The 16284-nt window shown below is 51.9% G+C and overlaps 7 protein-coding genes across 7 annotated transcripts; 2 read left to right on the forward strand and 5 right to left on the reverse strand.

Annotated features, from left to right (window-relative positions):
• Window positions 1-278: 278 nt before the first annotated feature.
• VTN77DRAFT_8586 (uncharacterized protein) lies at window positions 279-1550 on the reverse strand (the record flags this gene model as incomplete). Its single annotated transcript, XM_069425099.1, has 5 exons — window positions 279-504; window positions 559-981; window positions 1033-1132; window positions 1186-1406; window positions 1462-1550. 5 exons carry the CDS (start codon window positions 1548-1550, stop codon window positions 279-281), a joined length of 1059 nt encoding a protein of 352 aa, XP_069274468.1.
• A 574-nt stretch (window positions 1551-2124) lies between these two features.
• Window positions 2125-4005, reverse strand: VTN77DRAFT_8587 (uncharacterized protein; the record flags this gene model as incomplete). Its single annotated transcript, XM_069425100.1, has 2 exons — window positions 2125-2925; window positions 2989-4005. 2 exons carry the CDS (start codon window positions 4003-4005, stop codon window positions 2125-2127), a joined length of 1818 nt encoding a protein of 605 aa, XP_069274469.1.
• Window positions 4006-4317: 312 nt separating this feature from the next.
• On the forward strand, window positions 4318-5457 carry VTN77DRAFT_8588 (uncharacterized protein; the record flags this gene model as incomplete). The annotated part of the gene is made up of 1 exon (XM_069425101.1): window positions 4318-5457. The coding sequence occupies one exon, from the start codon at window positions 4318-4320 to the stop codon at window positions 5455-5457; it is 1140 nt and encodes a 379-aa protein (XP_069274470.1).
• Window positions 5458-5667: 210 nt separating this feature from the next.
• On the reverse strand, window positions 5668-7057 carry VTN77DRAFT_8589 (uncharacterized protein; the record flags this gene model as incomplete). The annotated part of the gene is made up of 2 exons (XM_069425102.1): window positions 5668-6240; window positions 6293-7057. The coding sequence occupies 2 exons, from the start codon at window positions 7055-7057 to the stop codon at window positions 5668-5670; spliced, it is 1338 nt and encodes a 445-aa protein (XP_069274471.1).
• Window positions 7058-7915: 858 nt separating this feature from the next.
• On the forward strand, window positions 7916-10324 carry VTN77DRAFT_8590 (uncharacterized protein; the record flags this gene model as incomplete). The annotated part of the gene is made up of 2 exons (XM_069425104.1): window positions 7916-7921; window positions 7982-10324. The coding sequence occupies 2 exons, from the start codon at window positions 7916-7918 to the stop codon at window positions 10322-10324; spliced, it is 2349 nt and encodes a 782-aa protein (XP_069274472.1).
• A 1085-nt stretch (window positions 10325-11409) lies between these two features.
• Window positions 11410-11916, reverse strand: VTN77DRAFT_8591 (uncharacterized protein; the record flags this gene model as incomplete). The annotated part of the gene is made up of 1 exon (XM_069425105.1): window positions 11410-11916. The coding sequence occupies one exon, from the start codon at window positions 11914-11916 to the stop codon at window positions 11410-11412; it is 507 nt and encodes a 168-aa protein (XP_069274473.1).
• Window positions 11917-13564: 1648 nt separating this feature from the next.
• VTN77DRAFT_8592 (uncharacterized protein) lies at window positions 13565-15933 on the reverse strand (the record flags this gene model as incomplete). Its single annotated transcript, XM_069425106.1, has 6 exons — window positions 13565-14596; window positions 14650-14732; window positions 14791-15018; window positions 15082-15448; window positions 15504-15678; window positions 15743-15933. 6 exons carry the CDS (start codon window positions 15931-15933, stop codon window positions 13565-13567), a joined length of 2076 nt encoding a protein of 691 aa, XP_069274474.1.
• Window positions 15934-16284: the final 351 nt, after the last annotated feature.

Genomic DNA, 16284 nt, shown 5'->3' on the forward strand with positions numbered 1-16284 from the left:
TAATTGATTAATTCATTGGCGATGTTCATGATTGATCCTCCTAGGCAGCGGTGCAGCAAGCATCCTCATACCGCTCAGCCCCTGTAGAAACAAGATAGATATGGGTTTTCTATGGAGAATCACTTGAATTCGACAGTTCAGGACCACAAGGATTTTCCCGTACATACAGTACATAACTCCCGAGAAATCGCATTTTCAAACCATTCCTTATGACTATAAATTGTAACCCAATGCAAACGCCACAACACCAATACAATGCACCTTTTCTTGAAGTCTGATCATGACTTCGGAGGCTCAAAGAGCTCCGGCTTCATGTTGATCTTGCATAGCTTCGCGACACACCCGCTCAGCTGTAGCAGGCTCTGCACCCCGTCCAAGATGCGCATATGGGTGAAGCCGATCTCCTTGATGAACTCGAGCTTGGAGTGCTCCGACAAGGTCGGGATGGTCTTGGTGACCCGGAACATGGTGCTGATGATATCGTGCGATGAGTAGCCCAGGTTCCTGCAAGAGTCAGCATCTACCCCAGACTAGAAATAGTGAAATCTGCAGACATACCAGAGCTCATTTAGTATATCCAGCGCGGCATCGACCTTGCCCTCCCAACAGGCCTTGATCATGGCCTGCACCTTGATCGGATGCGGGCTGTCCACCACCCGGAAGACATTATCTCCACTGACAAACCCAAACCCGGCCCACGTACTCTGAAGATTGTTGATGGCCTGTCGCATATCGCCTTCTGCGCTGAAGACCAGCGCGGCGATGCCATCCTCCGAGTACTGCACTTTTTCCGCCTCGCAGATCTGCGTGATCCGCTTGACGATCTGCGCGTCGGTCAATCGAGCGTACCGGAGGATAGCACATCGCGACTGCAGCGGTTCGATAATCTTATTCGACTGGTTGCACGCGAATGCGAATCGGGTGGTAGAAGAGTAGATTTCCATCGTACGACGCAGGGCTTGCTGAGCTCCGGGGGTCATGCTGGATGCCATCAGAAACGTCCAACGGGAGTTACCAATGAATTCTTCTCACCTATCCGCTTCATCAAGGATGATAATCTTGTGGCGACCCGGAGGCAACGTGACCTTTTTCTGCGCAAAACCCTTTATTCGACTGCGAACCACGTCGATGCCTAGCCCGGATTAATCAAACTATCGCAACACACCTAGACAAAGTGAAACACACCTCGTTCGTCACTCGCATTCAGCTCCAAAACAGCTTCCTTGTACGCATCGCCCAGTAATTGTCTTGCCAGACACAGGATGGACGTCGTCTTGCCGATACCAGGCATGCCGGAGATGATCAGGTGAGGCATGTTGCCATCCTTGGCGATGATTTTCAGCCGTTCCACCGTCTCTGTGTTTCCGACAATATCGTCCAGAAAGACCGGGCGATACTTTTCAACCCTAGAGGCAGATTCATCAGCCGATAGCTGTGTAGACGAAGATACAACACACCTACCAGGGCAGCTCGTAGTCAGAAGGAGCTCCTGCGGTGTTGGCTTGCAGGCCATTGCGCGCAGCGGCAGCAGAGGACTCGGCCTGCTCCATTCTGTCTGGATGGATCAATTGAGCTTGAAAACAAGGGGAAAAAAACAGGTTGTGTTGGTCTAGCAAGCAAGCTGCTGTCAGACGCGAAATTAATTAATGGATTCGATGGACGCGTTCGCGCTAACCCCGCGACGGAACAAGGTGGTCCGTGCATGTGATCTACTTGACACACATGTCATTGATGGAAAGCTCTACAAAACTTGATTCAATCATACAAATCCTTTTAGCATTTATTTATCTGCCATGAAACAATTGTAATGACTAATGAGAGGAAATTTTCTCAAGGAATTCACACTCCTGAGTATTCTATTCTACATCGAAGACTGCGTCATGGAAAAAACATCGCTGATTATCATTATTGTTGTATCTATATAACACATATTTCTGCTAATCCTGTTGACATCGATCGACATCCTCTGAATGCGCCGGTCCACGTCGGTCATCCAATGCATCAAATTCAGTCCAGTCACCTGGTCCAGCTCCGGATATGCATAGGGTATCACTTATGTACGTCACGCCCGAATCAAAAGCACATGAAGAAGAGTTCTTTTTGCAAGCAAGACTGCTCCCTGCTTCACTGTCGTCTCCAGAATTTCCACTGGGAAAGATCGGTCCTGCCGTCTCGCTGATAGATACGCCAGAAATAGACCGGAATGCCAGCCGCCGCAAAGCCAACGGCGATCAGCGTTTGCAGAGGCTCCGCGATCACCGCGCGGCTGAGCAGAAACAGGCTGACGCAACAGAAAATGATCGGCGTCGTGATCCACGTCCGGTACGGCCGTTCCAAATGCGGCTCGCGGATCCTCAGCACGATCAGCCCCAGAACAGTGAGAAAGTAGAATGTGTAGCCCGCAACTCCGTAGAACGTGACCAGGGTTCCAAACTCCCCAACAGCAACATAAGCCGCGCTAAGCACAGCGTTAAACAGCATAGCATTGATGGGCGTGTATCCGATCCCGATATCGTCTCCAAACAAGCGCGAAAGCGTCTTCCGGAACCAAGAGCGATGTTGCAACCGGCTGCCAGTCATGTTGTCGGATTTTCCGAATCCAATCTTCCCAAACATCGAGGGCAAATAGCCCTCCTTTCCAGCAACATAGACCAGTCTTCCGCTGGTAAATATCGTAGCATTTAATGCGCCAAAGCAGCTGGCTGAGACCACTAATGCCAGGATGAGAGCGCCAACGGGACCAAAGACTTTTGCGCCGAACTGAACAGCCACGGTGTTGCTCTTGTCGATAGTCGACAGAGGAAGGACAAAGAAATACGAGACGTTAGCTAGTAGATAACAGATGATGACGAGCGGCATTGCGGTGTGAATAACCCGAGGCAAATCGCGATTCGCATTTTTGAATTCGCCAGTAACATAGTTGGTCTGTCCATGTTAGAAGACTCAATTTAGAAGACACTGTTCCGCAAAGAGAACGGAGTAACATACGTTATCCCAGCCGTCAAATGCCCACAACCCCGCGTACAGAGCCACAGCCCAGCCGGAGATATCGGTGCTCGTACCCTCGAACCAGCTGATATTTTTCCAATCCTGGCTCGCTTTCCCCTGTGAAGAAAGTCCTGTGGCGGCGACCACAATCCCGGTCACCGTGACCCCGAGCAGCGCAACGAACTTGAATAACATGAAGATGTCCCCGAGGCGGGTCCCCAACCTCGTGGACACACAGTTGAGAAACGTCACGATGAAGAGCCCCAAAAGACCGACGCCCTTGTTGATCCACGGGTTGACCAGCTCGACTTCGGCCCCGACGACCGCTCGCACGACATACTCTCCGAAAATGATGGCGATGATCGCGGCAGAACCGGGCTTCAGCACAAACACAGCACACCAGGCGAAGAGAAATCCCATGAGTTCTCCGAAGATCTTGGAGAGGTACATCTGCGCCCCACCGTTCAGCGGTATTGCTCCTCCCAGCTCCGCGTAGCTTGCTGCCCCGGTCCATGCTAGGAGACCTGCCACAGCCCAGACGATAAGCGATGCGCCAGGTGAGCCGGCGTTCGCGTTCACCTGACTCGGAGACGAAAAGATTCCCGAGCCTATTATAAGACCGACAATAAGGGAGAGACCGTTCAGATACGTTAACGACTTGTGCTTCTCCAACGATCCATCGATCAGGCCGTGATGACGGTCCAGCGAGACCAGGGATGGAGCACCGAGAGGCGCATAACCGCCAGCGGTCTGCGAAAGGGGGAACAGGTTGCTTCCGAAGTCGAAGGCAGAGGACACGGAATATGTGCGGCCAGATCGTGGGCGACTGGATTCCAGCGCGGCATTCGCGTTCGAGAGAGGGTCATCGGCATCCAGCGACAGCTTGCGGGAGGAGGCAACTCCGGACCGAGACGAGGAGATGGACGATCGTCCCACAGACTCTGGAGACTCGGACGAGGCAAGAGACGCAAGCTCGAGGGAGTCTCGAGGCGGCTGGCCTGTGGTTACTCGAGACATGTTCGGCGAGGATTAGTGAGAGGTGCAGCAAGCTGAGGCCGCCATCGGGCAGCAGGCGGGAAGATATCGGAGGAAGTAGTCCTGATCAAATTATAAATCCTGCAGCATAGAATAGGAAGATAAGCAGAGACCTGTTTCAAAGTGATATGTATGATAAAAGCAAGGAGTATTGTACTGTACAGGGAGTTCCGTCGCGGCGGATCATCCAGGGAGTCCGTCCGAACGGGTTAGCGCCACTCTTGCCAATCGCTCGCCAGAACGCTCCAAAGACTCGCTCAGCAGCATCAAGATCTACGTCTCTGGCTGCCACACATGACAGTGCGAATCTCTGGGCTGGGACTGTGGTCGCACGGTCATCCCCTTCAATTTTCCCGAAGAGCTGCGGGGCTATCGGTTTCTTTGCCTCATCCACCGCTGCGTCATGCTTCCTCCGCCAGCGCGTCGCTGAAGAAGCGCAAATGGCTCCGAGTCACCGTCGTGACGCTGGCCGCGGCCGCAATTGGAGCGTACATCCGATCGCAACAAGATGCCCGGAATACGACACTAAATCCGCTCACCTTTGCTCACTACAGGCTGGTCTCCCGGGAGCCTGTGTCATCGACAAACAGCATCTTTACCCTGGAACCTGCCAGACCGGGACACAACCGGGAAACGTACGAATCCGCATGGCGGACGGGAGTATGGAGTGTCATGTTCAAGCAGCCGCAGCTGCAGATCGGGAGAGACTACACTCCTCTGCCCCCGGTAGGCGAGGTATCGAACAATGAGGAGGATGAGTCGCTACGGTTTCTTATCCGCAGAGACCCTCATGGAGAAGTATCCCGCTATCTCCATGGTCTCGAGCTGGGAGCAGAGATCGAGATACGCGGCCCGCAGACGGAATGCCAGATCCCTTCTGACGTGCAGGATATCTTGTTCATTGCTGGTGGGACAGGGATCGCCCCAGCTCTACAAGCAGCTTACACACTTCTGAGACGTACCGCGGATGGCAGAAAACCACGGATGCACATTCTCTGGGCTAGCAGGAAGAGAGAGGATTGCTTGGGTGGTGTGAGCGACACCCGCACCGACGCAGCCACGAAATCGTGGTGGAAGTTTGGAGGCTTCGCAAAATCCAGCTCGCCGTCGCCGTCGCCAGCGCCAGTTCCCACCGGTGCCATTGTGCAGGAACTGCAGACGCTGAAATCACAATACCCGGGCCAGCTTACTGTCGATTACTTCATCGATGAGGAGAACAGCTTCATCAGTAAGAAGGACATCCGGGAGTTCACCGAATCGGTGTCCTCGTCAGACGGCCCGCAGAAGGGAATGATTCTCGTCTCCGGGCCGGAAGGATTCATCAGCTATATGGCTGGACCCAAGGTGTGGGCGGAGGGTCGACAGCTTCAAGGTCCCGTTCAAGGGATCATTAGAGAACTTGACCTCAAAGGATGGACTGTGTGGAAACTATGAGGGATACTCCCATGATCATTACATTCGTTGTTGTATTGGTATTTTAGATCGTCTAGATCATCACAGCATAGCGATGGAGTCCGGTTGAAGGGACCGATGTTTTGTACAGTACATAGAGCTGACTCAATACCCAATATATGCCTGTTGAAATTCACCTGAACGCCAAAAATGCTCAATCAGCTGAACTTGTTGAAAGTAGAAGTTGGAAAGTTAGTACTGGCCAGTGGCATAGTCCTCCAGATACTTGACCAGCTTTTCGACATTCTTCAGCGGCACAGCGTTGTAATTGCTCGCTCTGATACCTCCCACGCTCCGGTGGCCCTTCAGGCCCTGCAGGAGGCGCTTTTCCGCGCCAGCCAGGAATTCCTTCTCCTTGTCTGCATCGCCCCCATAGACGCGGAAGCAGATGTTCATGCGACTGCGGACGCTCTTGTCCGGAACGACGTGGTAGACCTGGGGATACTTGTCGAGTGCGGCGTAGATGAGCTGCGCCTTGCGGAGGGCGATCTCCTCCTGTCCGGAGACTTTCTTCTCGCCGAAGGTGTTGACCAGCTCTGCCATGACCTGGCCTGCGATCCACAGGTTGAAGATGGGCAGCGTGTTGTAGAGCGAGTTGTTCTTGGCGATGGTGGCGTAGTCGAATACGATGGGGCCCGGGACGCCGCCGATGTTCAGTCTCTGGAGTAAGGATGCTGGAGGGGTGGCGGTCTGTGGTGGAAGAAGGGATTTGCGGACGATCACGATGGTGATGCCTGTTACGCCGACGTTCTTCTGGGCGCCGCCCTGTTGACACGAGTAAGTATTGCCATAAACAAGCTGGAACAAAGATACTCACAAAAATGACTGCATATTTGCTGACGTCCACCTTCCTGCTGAGGAAGTTCGAGCTCATGTCTGCCACCACCAACCGCTCGTCTTCTTCATCCTCTCCCTGCGGCTCAAGAATCTTGGGGAACGCCTGGAACTCGACGCCATCGACCGTCTCATTATCGCAGAAATACACGAACGCAGAACCCTTGCCGCCTTCTCGTCGGGTCGGCGTGAGCGACCACGTCTCTTCGGGGGGGATCTTGCCGAATTTGCCATCATTGGCCTTCCTCGCGTCCAACGCGATGTTCACGTACTTGGCCCCGACCAGTCGGGCCGCCTCCTGCGACGCCTTCAGCGACCAGGACCCCGTGACGAGGTAGTCCAATTTCAGCTCTTCGTCGACCTCCTTCTGCAGTCTCTGGAACACCAATTCCTCCACGTGCGCCTTGTCCTCGGTCGGGTTGGCCTGCATGATCTCCGCCTCGGCCCTCCGCCGGCGGCGCTCGACCCAGACGCTGACCAGGTTCTGCACCACGGCAGCAAACTCGCCGCTGCCACCGGCCTGCATGAACAAAATCTCATAGTTGTCGGGGATATCGAGCAAGGTCGTCAGGCTCGCTTTCGTGTCTGCTAGGATCTGGTTGGCGATGGGGGAGCGGTGCGAGATTTCCGCGAGACCTAGGCCGGTGTCGTTGTAGTTGACGAACGCTTTTGCGCCCGCCTCGATGACGGAGGTGGGAAGCGGAGCTGGGCCTGCGCCGAAGTAGGCGACTTCTTGCCTGGTAGGCATGTTGCAATGGATGGCGAGACGCTTATGGTAATTGCGATGGATACGTCGGACGCGGGGCTTTGCGGGGTTAGTCAGCGTATACGAAAGAGCGCGGGGATGAATGTACTGTACAGTCAAGTATGTCCACTAGATACGACTATTAAATCTCTCTTATATCAAATAATTGCAATTCTAAAGAACTGAGAGATAGAACAGGCAAGGTATACTTTGTGCAGTACGTCTGGATTTTTCGGGACGGGACACCGGTGAGTCACCTGGGACCGACTTGGCAGAGAACCGTGATGGGGTTAAGCTTATCAGCTATCGCCAATTGAGTTGAGTGATTGAATTCACACATTTTCGTTGCAATTGATTGTTATTTCCTTTCAACACATGCCATTGTTGTGGAATTTGTATTGGCAGGCCCGTTGAAATTAAGACGACTTATCAAGAGCACTGTGCCTTTTAAACTCAGTTTCCAACAAGGTTATTCAATAGTACAGTATCTGCGGGCACCACATGGAGAATTTGAAGACAGCTAGTATATCGACTCAATTTCCCTACTTGCCACCTTTGCCGGGGAAAAAAAAAAGAAAAGAAAAGAAAATACTCCGTACTCCGTACAACATACTTGAATTCAAGCTGAAGCATGAAGTTGGCAGCTCCGATGACATGCGCCCATTATCTAAGAGATTTGGCCTGATCCGATCGCGGAGGAGGCTTGGCGCGTTTGTCCGGTTTGCCGGTTGCCCGTCTTTCCCCGGAAAATTTAATACGAAATTAAAATTACGAGCGCGTTCATTTGCTGGTTCTTATAACAGCCGGGAATAAAATAAAATATCGGTAGGAGGGGCACAGGAAGCTCTCCTGCCAGACACAATGATAGTGAGTGGTTTGCCAGAAAAACGGCAATTGGAGTGAGTTTTCTTTGCTAACGAAATCTAGCCCAAGCCAATGCAATTCAGCCCGAGCAGGAATGCGACGCTCCTGCGGCGGTCGCTGCTTGCTGCCATCCGACTGCGCGCCTTTTCCTCGTCGAGATTTCTCGCGCAGGATGTGTTCCATACCCAGCTCGAGAATAATCCCAATGCGGTGGCGCACCTGGCTGCTCTCAGGAATCCGGCCGTGCCCCAGACGCTCACGGAGAAGATCGTCCAGAAGTACGCTGTCGGCCTGCCCGAGGGCAAGCGTGTCCGATCCGGTGACTACGTGACCATTTCCCCCTACCGATGCATGACCCACGACAACTCGTGGCCCGTGGCCCTCAAGTTCATGTCCATTGGCGCCTCGAAGCTGCATGACCCCAAGCAGATTGTCATGACGCTTGACCATGATGTCCAGAACAAGAGCGAGAAGAACCTGCAGAAATACCGCCAGATCGAGGAGTTCGCCAAGCAGCACGGCGTCGAGTTCTATCCCGCCGGACGAGGCATTGGTCATCAGATCATGGTCGAGGAGGGATTTGCGTGGCCCGGGACATTGGTCGTCGCGTCCGACAGTCACACCAACATGTATGGAGGAGTGGGTTGTCTTGGAACGCCCATTGTCAGGACCGACGGTGCTAGTATCTGGGCCACGGGCAAGACATGGTGGCAGATCCCACCGGTTGCGAAGGTGACGTTTACCGGCGTCTTGCCACCGGGCGTGACTGGAAAGGATGTCATTGTCGCCCTGTGCGGTCTGTTTGACAAGGACGACGTTCTCAACCACGCCATCGAATTTACCGGCTCCGAGGAGACCATGCGCAGTCTTTCCATCGACGACCGTTTGACCATTGCCAACATGACGACGGAATGGGGCGCTCTTTCTGGTCTCTTCCCCATTGACAACGTGCTGAAGGGCTGGTTGAGAGGAAAGGCGACGACTGCCGCGATGGGTCTGGCGGAGGGGCCCTACAAGACCCTTGCTGCCAAGCACTTCACGCATCCTCGGTTGGAGGAGCTCTTTGCGAATCCGTTGACCGCCGACAAGGGTGCTAAGTACGCCAAGGAGCTTTTCTTGGATCTCTCCACTCTTTCTCCCTACGTGTCTGGACCCAACTCGGTCAAGGTAGCCACCCCGCTGAACGAGCTGGAAGCGCAGAACATCAAGGTCGACAAGGCGTACCTGGTCTCTTGTACCAACTCTCGAGCCTCCGATATCGCCGCTGCTGCGCGAGTCTTCCGGGAGGCTGCTGAGAAGAACGGTGGTCAGATTCCCAAGATTGCCGACGGCGTCAAATTCTACATCGCGGCGGCGTCGCTGCCCGAGCAAGAGGTCGCGGAGGAGGCTGGTGACTGGCAGGTTCTTCTCGATGCGGGTGCTCAGGCGCTGCCTGCCGGCTGTGGACCCTGCATCGGACTGGGGACAGGTCTGCTCGAGCCTGGAGAGGTCGGCATCAGCGCGTCCAACCGTAACTTCAAGGGACGCATGGGCAGCACGGAAGCGAAGGCGTACTTGGGTAGTCCGGAAGTCGTTGCTGCCAGTGCTCTGAACGGGAAGATCAGCGGACCTGGCTGGTATAAGAAGCCGGAGGGTTGGTCCGGCGTTGTTCGGGGTGAGGGCGACGGAATCAAAGAGGAGGATCGCATGATCACTGCCGAGGAGGCTATTGAGAAAGTGATCGGACAGCTGGATGAGATGATCGCCGATGGTGAACGCCGATTTTCGCCAGAGGCGCAAGAGACCAAAGACACAGCAGAGGCGGACGACGGTGCACTGACGGAAGTGTATCCGGGGTTCCCCGAGAGAATCTCCGGGGAGATTGTCTTCTGCGACGCTGACAACATCAACACGGATGGCATCTACCCCGGCAAGTACACGTACCAGGACAATGTGCCTGTCGAGACGATGGCCGAGGTGTGCATGTCGAACTACGACCCGGCCTTCTCTTCGATCGCCAAGGAAGGCGATATCTTGGTGTCCGGATTCAACTTTGGCTGCGGCAGCTCGCGAGAGCAGGCTGCGACGGCCATTCTGGCCAAGAAGATCCCGCTGGTTGTGTCCGGCAGTTTCGGCAACATCTTCTCCCGGAACAGCATCAACAACGCGCTGATGGGACTGGAGGTCCCGCGCCTGATCCAGCGCCTGCGCGAGACCTTTCCCGCGGAACCGAATGGAGAGAAAGTGCTCACCCGCCGCACAGGGTGGACTCTGACGTGGGATGTCCGCCGCAGCCGCATCGAGGTCCAGGAAGGCGAAGGCGGAGCGAAATGGACGCACCGGGTGGGCGAGCTTCCGCCGAATGTGCAAGAGATTATCGCGAAGGGCGGACTGGAGAAATGGGTCAAGAATGCCATTGGAGCGTAGGGGCATGTCTACTCATCTCGCACAGCTGGGGGTGTGATTTCTACTGCCATCATACCCTACATCTGCTCTCGATTGGGGTAGTCGGTAAATTCTATCTATCTGATCTGGTGATTTACTTCGCGCATGAGCACGGCGTTTACGAAGGGACAGAATTTATGATATTCCTGCATTTGTATATAGAGAATGATTATATTAGTCTGATTGGGTTTCCAGACTGCTGGGATCCGAAAGTGTGTACAGAGTACAGGATTGGTTCTGTGAACCCCTCTTTTCGGAGCTGATATTCTGGGGGTATTCTTAGGATAAAACTGCCTTGTTTCGAATGTCGTCGGGAGAGCCTTATTAAAGTCTCTTGGAAGGCGGGGTATGGATTCCTGCAGGTAATATCATATCTATCCCCTGGTCAGCCGCTTGGTCTCAGAAACTCCCGTCCAACAATTGGGCCTTCTACCACTCCACACAACGCTTTCTCTGCCACGCTTGGAAATCATTTCTCTTCTAGATTTTTATCGCATAACTGCTTCAACATCTTGCCTGTACATACAACTGATCAGCTGTGCTATTCTCTCGCCAGAGAAAAGGCTGCTTGTTGTTTCTCACCTTTCATTATTCGTACAGTACGTGTCCAGAATTCATTGGATATTTGGCATTTCCAAATGGTCCGACTGGGCAGGTACATCGTCGAAAAATCATACTATTATGACACACTCTACGAATGCGTTCTCTGCGACCAGATATTCAACTCCCTCGACGCGGTCGAAGACCACTGCCGCTATACCACACGGCACGCCTGGTGCGAGCGCTGCGAGCGAGTCTTCCGGACGGAGGAGCACAAACGGGCTCATATCGAGAACTCGGCTCTCCATCACGTCTGCACCTGGTGTTCCTACTCCAGGCCTGACTTTGAAACCTGGGCTGAGCTCAAGAGCCATCGGGAGCAGGCCCATCACTGGTGCAGCTCCTGCAATATTCGATTCTATACACCGTTCGATCTTCGCGAGCACGATATCGACGACCATTTTATGTGTGCCGAATGCGACCGGTATTTTGAGAATGAGAATAACCTCCGAATGGTAATCCCCTCCCTATTCATGCGATGTTGTCTTTCCAGCGGATAGAATAGACACGTATCTATCTCGACCTATTATTAAGTCCAAGAACGTCTCACATGGCAAAATCTTTGTTTCTCTATCTAGCATAAACGCGTCCACGACCCAGCCGATCTCCAATGCCACGGTTACGACTGCACCCGGCTCTTCGCCTCCTTCTCGGCGATGCTCATCCACCTGGAAGCCGGGAACTGCGCCTCTGGCACGGATCTCGACACCATCAATCGGCTCGCCTTTCAGTGTTACCAGGCCCGGAAATACTCGACTTACCCGGACGATTCCCATCCGTATTTCTGTCCCGGTTGCTCGCGCCAGTTCCGGCTTGTCTCGGCGCTCTTCCAGCATGCGGAGACTACGCCGGATTGTAGGTATTTGCTGGAACAGCCGAATTGTCTGGCCAAGCTCAGGCATTGGATTGCTATCCAAGTATGATGCAGCATGAAGCATTAGACTTTTTTTTGCGGCGTCAGAATACTCAAACATGATCTGGATAGTTTCTCTTTTTCTCTCCCTATACTTGTTACCTACTCTTTTACCCTTGTGCTAGCGAGCGTTCTTGATGTTAGTTAGTTCGGAGGTCAGCTTTCTTTGAGCGGGTTTATTTTATTTTATTGCAAATAGATTAATATTTCCCTTTTGGGTGGCTTTCTCTATTTTGCATCTTGTTTTTGATATGGTTGAACCTTTCTGTTTGTCTTTGTTTCTCTCTTTTTTTTTTGTACTGTACGACTAGATTATTTTGTAATTACTGAAACAGGGAGACTGTTTATTATTATGTCATCTGCTGCTCACTTATTTATATTGGCAATTTGGCTGGTGCTTTCCTCTTCTTTCCTTTTCCCTAGTTATTTCTCTTTGGTTTCCAGTGTCGAAAAAAAATAAATCTACAGTGAAGAATCTATTTAGTTCCTCCCACTACGCATTATTTAATAATTAATATTATTATTGTCTCTGTTGCATTTTTTTTTTAAAAAAAAAACAAAATCTAGTTTCTAGCTAATATGTATGTACAGTACGTACATATATCCCGTCCCTCGAGAATCTCCACATACCCTACCCGGTCTGGGAAATCCAACATGGAAAAAATGACTGGCATTCCTACAAATTTCTAATCAGCCACGTCAGCTAGCTGACTAGATACCTAGCTACTTAGACTTAGCTAGTCAGCTAGTCAGTCAGTCTCATGATGATAAGATAAGATAATAAATATTCCTTGGTACAAGCAACTTTGGCAGAAATAGACAATACAATATAGAAGTAGAAGAAGTAGAAGTAGGGATTAGGAATTACTTATAATTATCTACCTGCCTACTTACCTACCACCAAGAAAAAAAGAAAGAAAAAAAGAAAGAAAAAAAAGAAAGAAAAAAAAAGAAAGAAAAAAAAGAAAGAAAAAAAGAAAACAAGAAAAAAAGAAAAAAAAAAGAAAGAAAAAAAAAGAAAGAAAAAAAAAGCTCTTCTTGGCTTCTACCTATCAGCAGGAAGAGAGCACTAAGCTAAGAATTGTTGTCATGGCACCTTTTTTAGTTGAGTGGAAAATTCTCTGACACTATCTCCTCACTCACCTCTTTCTTCCTCTCAGTTCCTTTTTATATAGCTTAAGCTTACTTCTGGGTACATGTGTAATCAGAACTACATACACGTAATGACGGCAAAGGCAATAAATAAATAAATACACCAATCATTGTTCTAAACCCTAGGGTCTAATTAGAGGCGCTGACTCCATTCTACAGTCATACTCATAATGTTCAACCCAAAAAGCCATTGCAACTGCCTCTTGTGATGCACAAGAGACACTCTTTGATCAATCCAAGGGGAGACAGCAATAGAGATACGGGGTCGGATCCGTGCGCTGACGTCTACATCTATCTATCTGCCATACAAGTCACAAAGAACAGTCGTTAGCCTTACAGTATGATCTCCTTCAGTCTCTGGTATGTAACATATATAAATGGATCTCTCTCTCTCTTTCACTCTCTCAAAGTTGTTTCTGAGTTAGCAATATCCTAAAATGAAATAGATAAATATAGAAGAACCATTCATCCAAGATGATAGGGGCAGGAGGAGGGGAATTTTTCTTCCCTTTTCTTCACTATGCTATGTTCCCATTCAATGGTCATGATCTTATGTGTCAACCCCTCAAAAACCCCGCATAATACCCCTCAACCCACCGGCCAGCCTCTTCGCCTGCTGCGTGACCAGCAGCTCCATCAAAGACATTCAAACTCCCAACATACGCGTCGGGTCGGACATTGATGATAGCTACCCGTTTTGATGCATCTGCATCTGCATCTGTCGAGAGCAAAGCAGAACCAAAGTACGTCTCCGTACAGCTCGGCTGGGCCATGATGTCGTCGAGGTAAATGGTCCAGCGACTTGCCTGGAGCAAAGGCGGGAGGGAGTACGGAGATGATGAAGAGGATAAGAAGGATGAGGAGGATGAGGAGGCGGCGATCTCAAAGTCCCGCTTCGGCGTGCGCGTGATGAGCGCATAGGTGAAGAGCTTCGACACAGTCGTGTACCGCTCCGGGTACGTCGTGAAATCATCTGATGGACATCGACGAGCAGGTTGCGCCGCATAGGAGGTTTCGGCGCGAGCAGAGGCGCACGACAGCAGCGACGACGGCGCCGACAGGTACGCGCAGAGCGAGTCTAGAAACTCCCTGCTGGCGAGGACGTCCGGCGCGAAGATGTAGATCCGGAATTGGCCCAGCATGGGGATGTCGAGCTGGAGATGCACTGGGTTCGCGTCGATGTATCGCGTTACTTGTGTCGGGGGAGCGAGGATGGCGCCTGGTTTGAGGGAGCCAGCGGCAGACAGACGAGCAGACCCGGTGGAGCTATCGGGTAAAGATAGTGGCAGTGACACTGGCCGATTGAGGATGTTAGGAGCATACTCAGCGCCCACACCGGCGATAAAACGAATATTTTCGTCGAAATTCCGGGCCAATGCCTTGTCGCCGTCCGCAAACGCCTTGACGTGCTCCGCGTCAAAGTCGATCAGGTCCTGCGCGATCTTGCGGCGTTCGTGTTCGTAGGTTGATAACAGCTCCGGCACGGCCAAATCGCGGATGACGAGGTTGAGCTTCCAGGCGAGGTTGAAGCTGTCGTGCATGCTGGTGTTGGCGCCTTGGGCGGCGAGGGCGGAGTGGCAGTGGCCAGCCTGTCATCATTAGATATGGACAGCTTGAAACTGTTTGGTGTTCATTTGCATACATCTCCCGCAATAAACAAGTGCAGTTCAGGATCGGCGAAGTGGTTGGCTATCCGCTGGCCGACGACGTAGTTTCCGAACCACTCTACGAATATCAGCAAGATCTCTCATTCCGATAAATGTGTATATGTAGGGAGTTCTACCAACGCTCTTCCACTCCAGCCGATACGGCGCCATGACCTCTTTGGCCTTGTTCATGACATACTCCTGCGTGGCAAGCGCCTTGTCGATGCGCTCGCCGTCCGTCGGGCTCAATTCGATGTACAGCCGGGTCATGTTGCGTTCGCGAGGGATCCACAGGATCGACGTGCCGTCATGCGAGCGCACGGCAGTCTTGCTCCATAAGTCTGGGAAGTCTGTCTCGATGACGCCTGGAAAAGAATCCTTTAGCTTGATCCTAGATGTTGTCGTCATGGAATTTTCTGCAGACGCACCATCTAATACCCCCCATGACGCATTGGTCACTTCGCCGATGAGCTTGGCCCCAGGGATGAAGGATCGCACTTTGGAGCGAGCACCGTCACATCCGACCAGGTAGCTAGATTTGACAGTCTTGGTGGTATGATTGACCCGGTCTTCGTAGACAACGACGATCAAGGAGTCATCACTTGCTGCTGAACACTCGACAAAAGGGCTATTTCTTCTGACATGCACGCCGCGCTCTTCGATGTCCTTGATCAGCACCTCCTCCAGCATCCCCTGGTGGGCGAGGAGGATGTACGGATCCAGGGCGCCGACGAGGTGGTCTGGATAGTGGATCTGTCGTGCTGTCCGACGGAGAGGAGTTGTTGGTGTGTTTTCCTAGAACGTAGTTTAATATAATTAATTTACTTTCATTGAAGCAAGTCAAACATACCCAAAAACAAATATCATAAACTTTCACCCCGTCTCTCAACAGCGGGTACGCAAGTCGGAGCTGTTTGAACGTCTCGATCGTCTTGGGCTGCATCCCATCTGCTCTGCCGGTCGATGTCCTATCTGGCCGGTCGTCCAGGATCATGGTCCTGATGCCGTATCGGACCAGGTTGCAGCTATCATGCATATACTTGATCTCAGAAAGACTCACATTCAAGGAATATATAGAATGAAACCTACGCAAGCATTAATCCAGCTGGTCCTGCGCCCACGACTGTCACGTCGATGGGTCCATCAGCAGCAGCCACCTGGGCGTCGTGATCCACGAAGCCTTCGTCGTTGGCACCAGGAGCCATATTCGTATCAGCCTTCTTCTTAACAATTTCCAGCTGAGCCTGAGACAAGGTCCGCTTCATGGCGGGAGAATACATACGACCCTAGGAGAGCCGTGTATATTTTATTTAATATGTCTGCGGTTTTTCAAGAAGCCATCGAGGGCCAGTCCGGACCGTATGGCAACCCTAATTTTGCATCTGAAGTCACCTACCCGAAGGACGCTTACTCGTCTTCTTCGTTGTATCCGTGTGGCATGATGTCGTCGTCAGTCTGGATGGATGATGGATGATGCACGATTGATGGGGTTGAGTGGGCCGTGTGCAGAGCGTGGAGGAAGTGGGATGGCCGTGGCAGTAGTTATCCCACTTTTGAGCATCACGATGAATGACAAGGTACTGCTCCCCAGTTAGTTAGTTAGTTAGACACTTGTTGACGATTGATAAGCA

The sequence above is a fragment of the Rasamsonia byssochlamydoides genome (assembly GCF_041956645.1).
Source record: "Rasamsonia byssochlamydoides strain NRRL 3658 unplaced genomic scaffold VTN77scaffold_75, whole genome shotgun sequence".
In the NCBI taxonomy this organism is placed as follows: Eukaryota; Fungi; Ascomycota; class Eurotiomycetes; order Eurotiales; family Trichocomaceae; genus Rasamsonia; species Rasamsonia byssochlamydoides.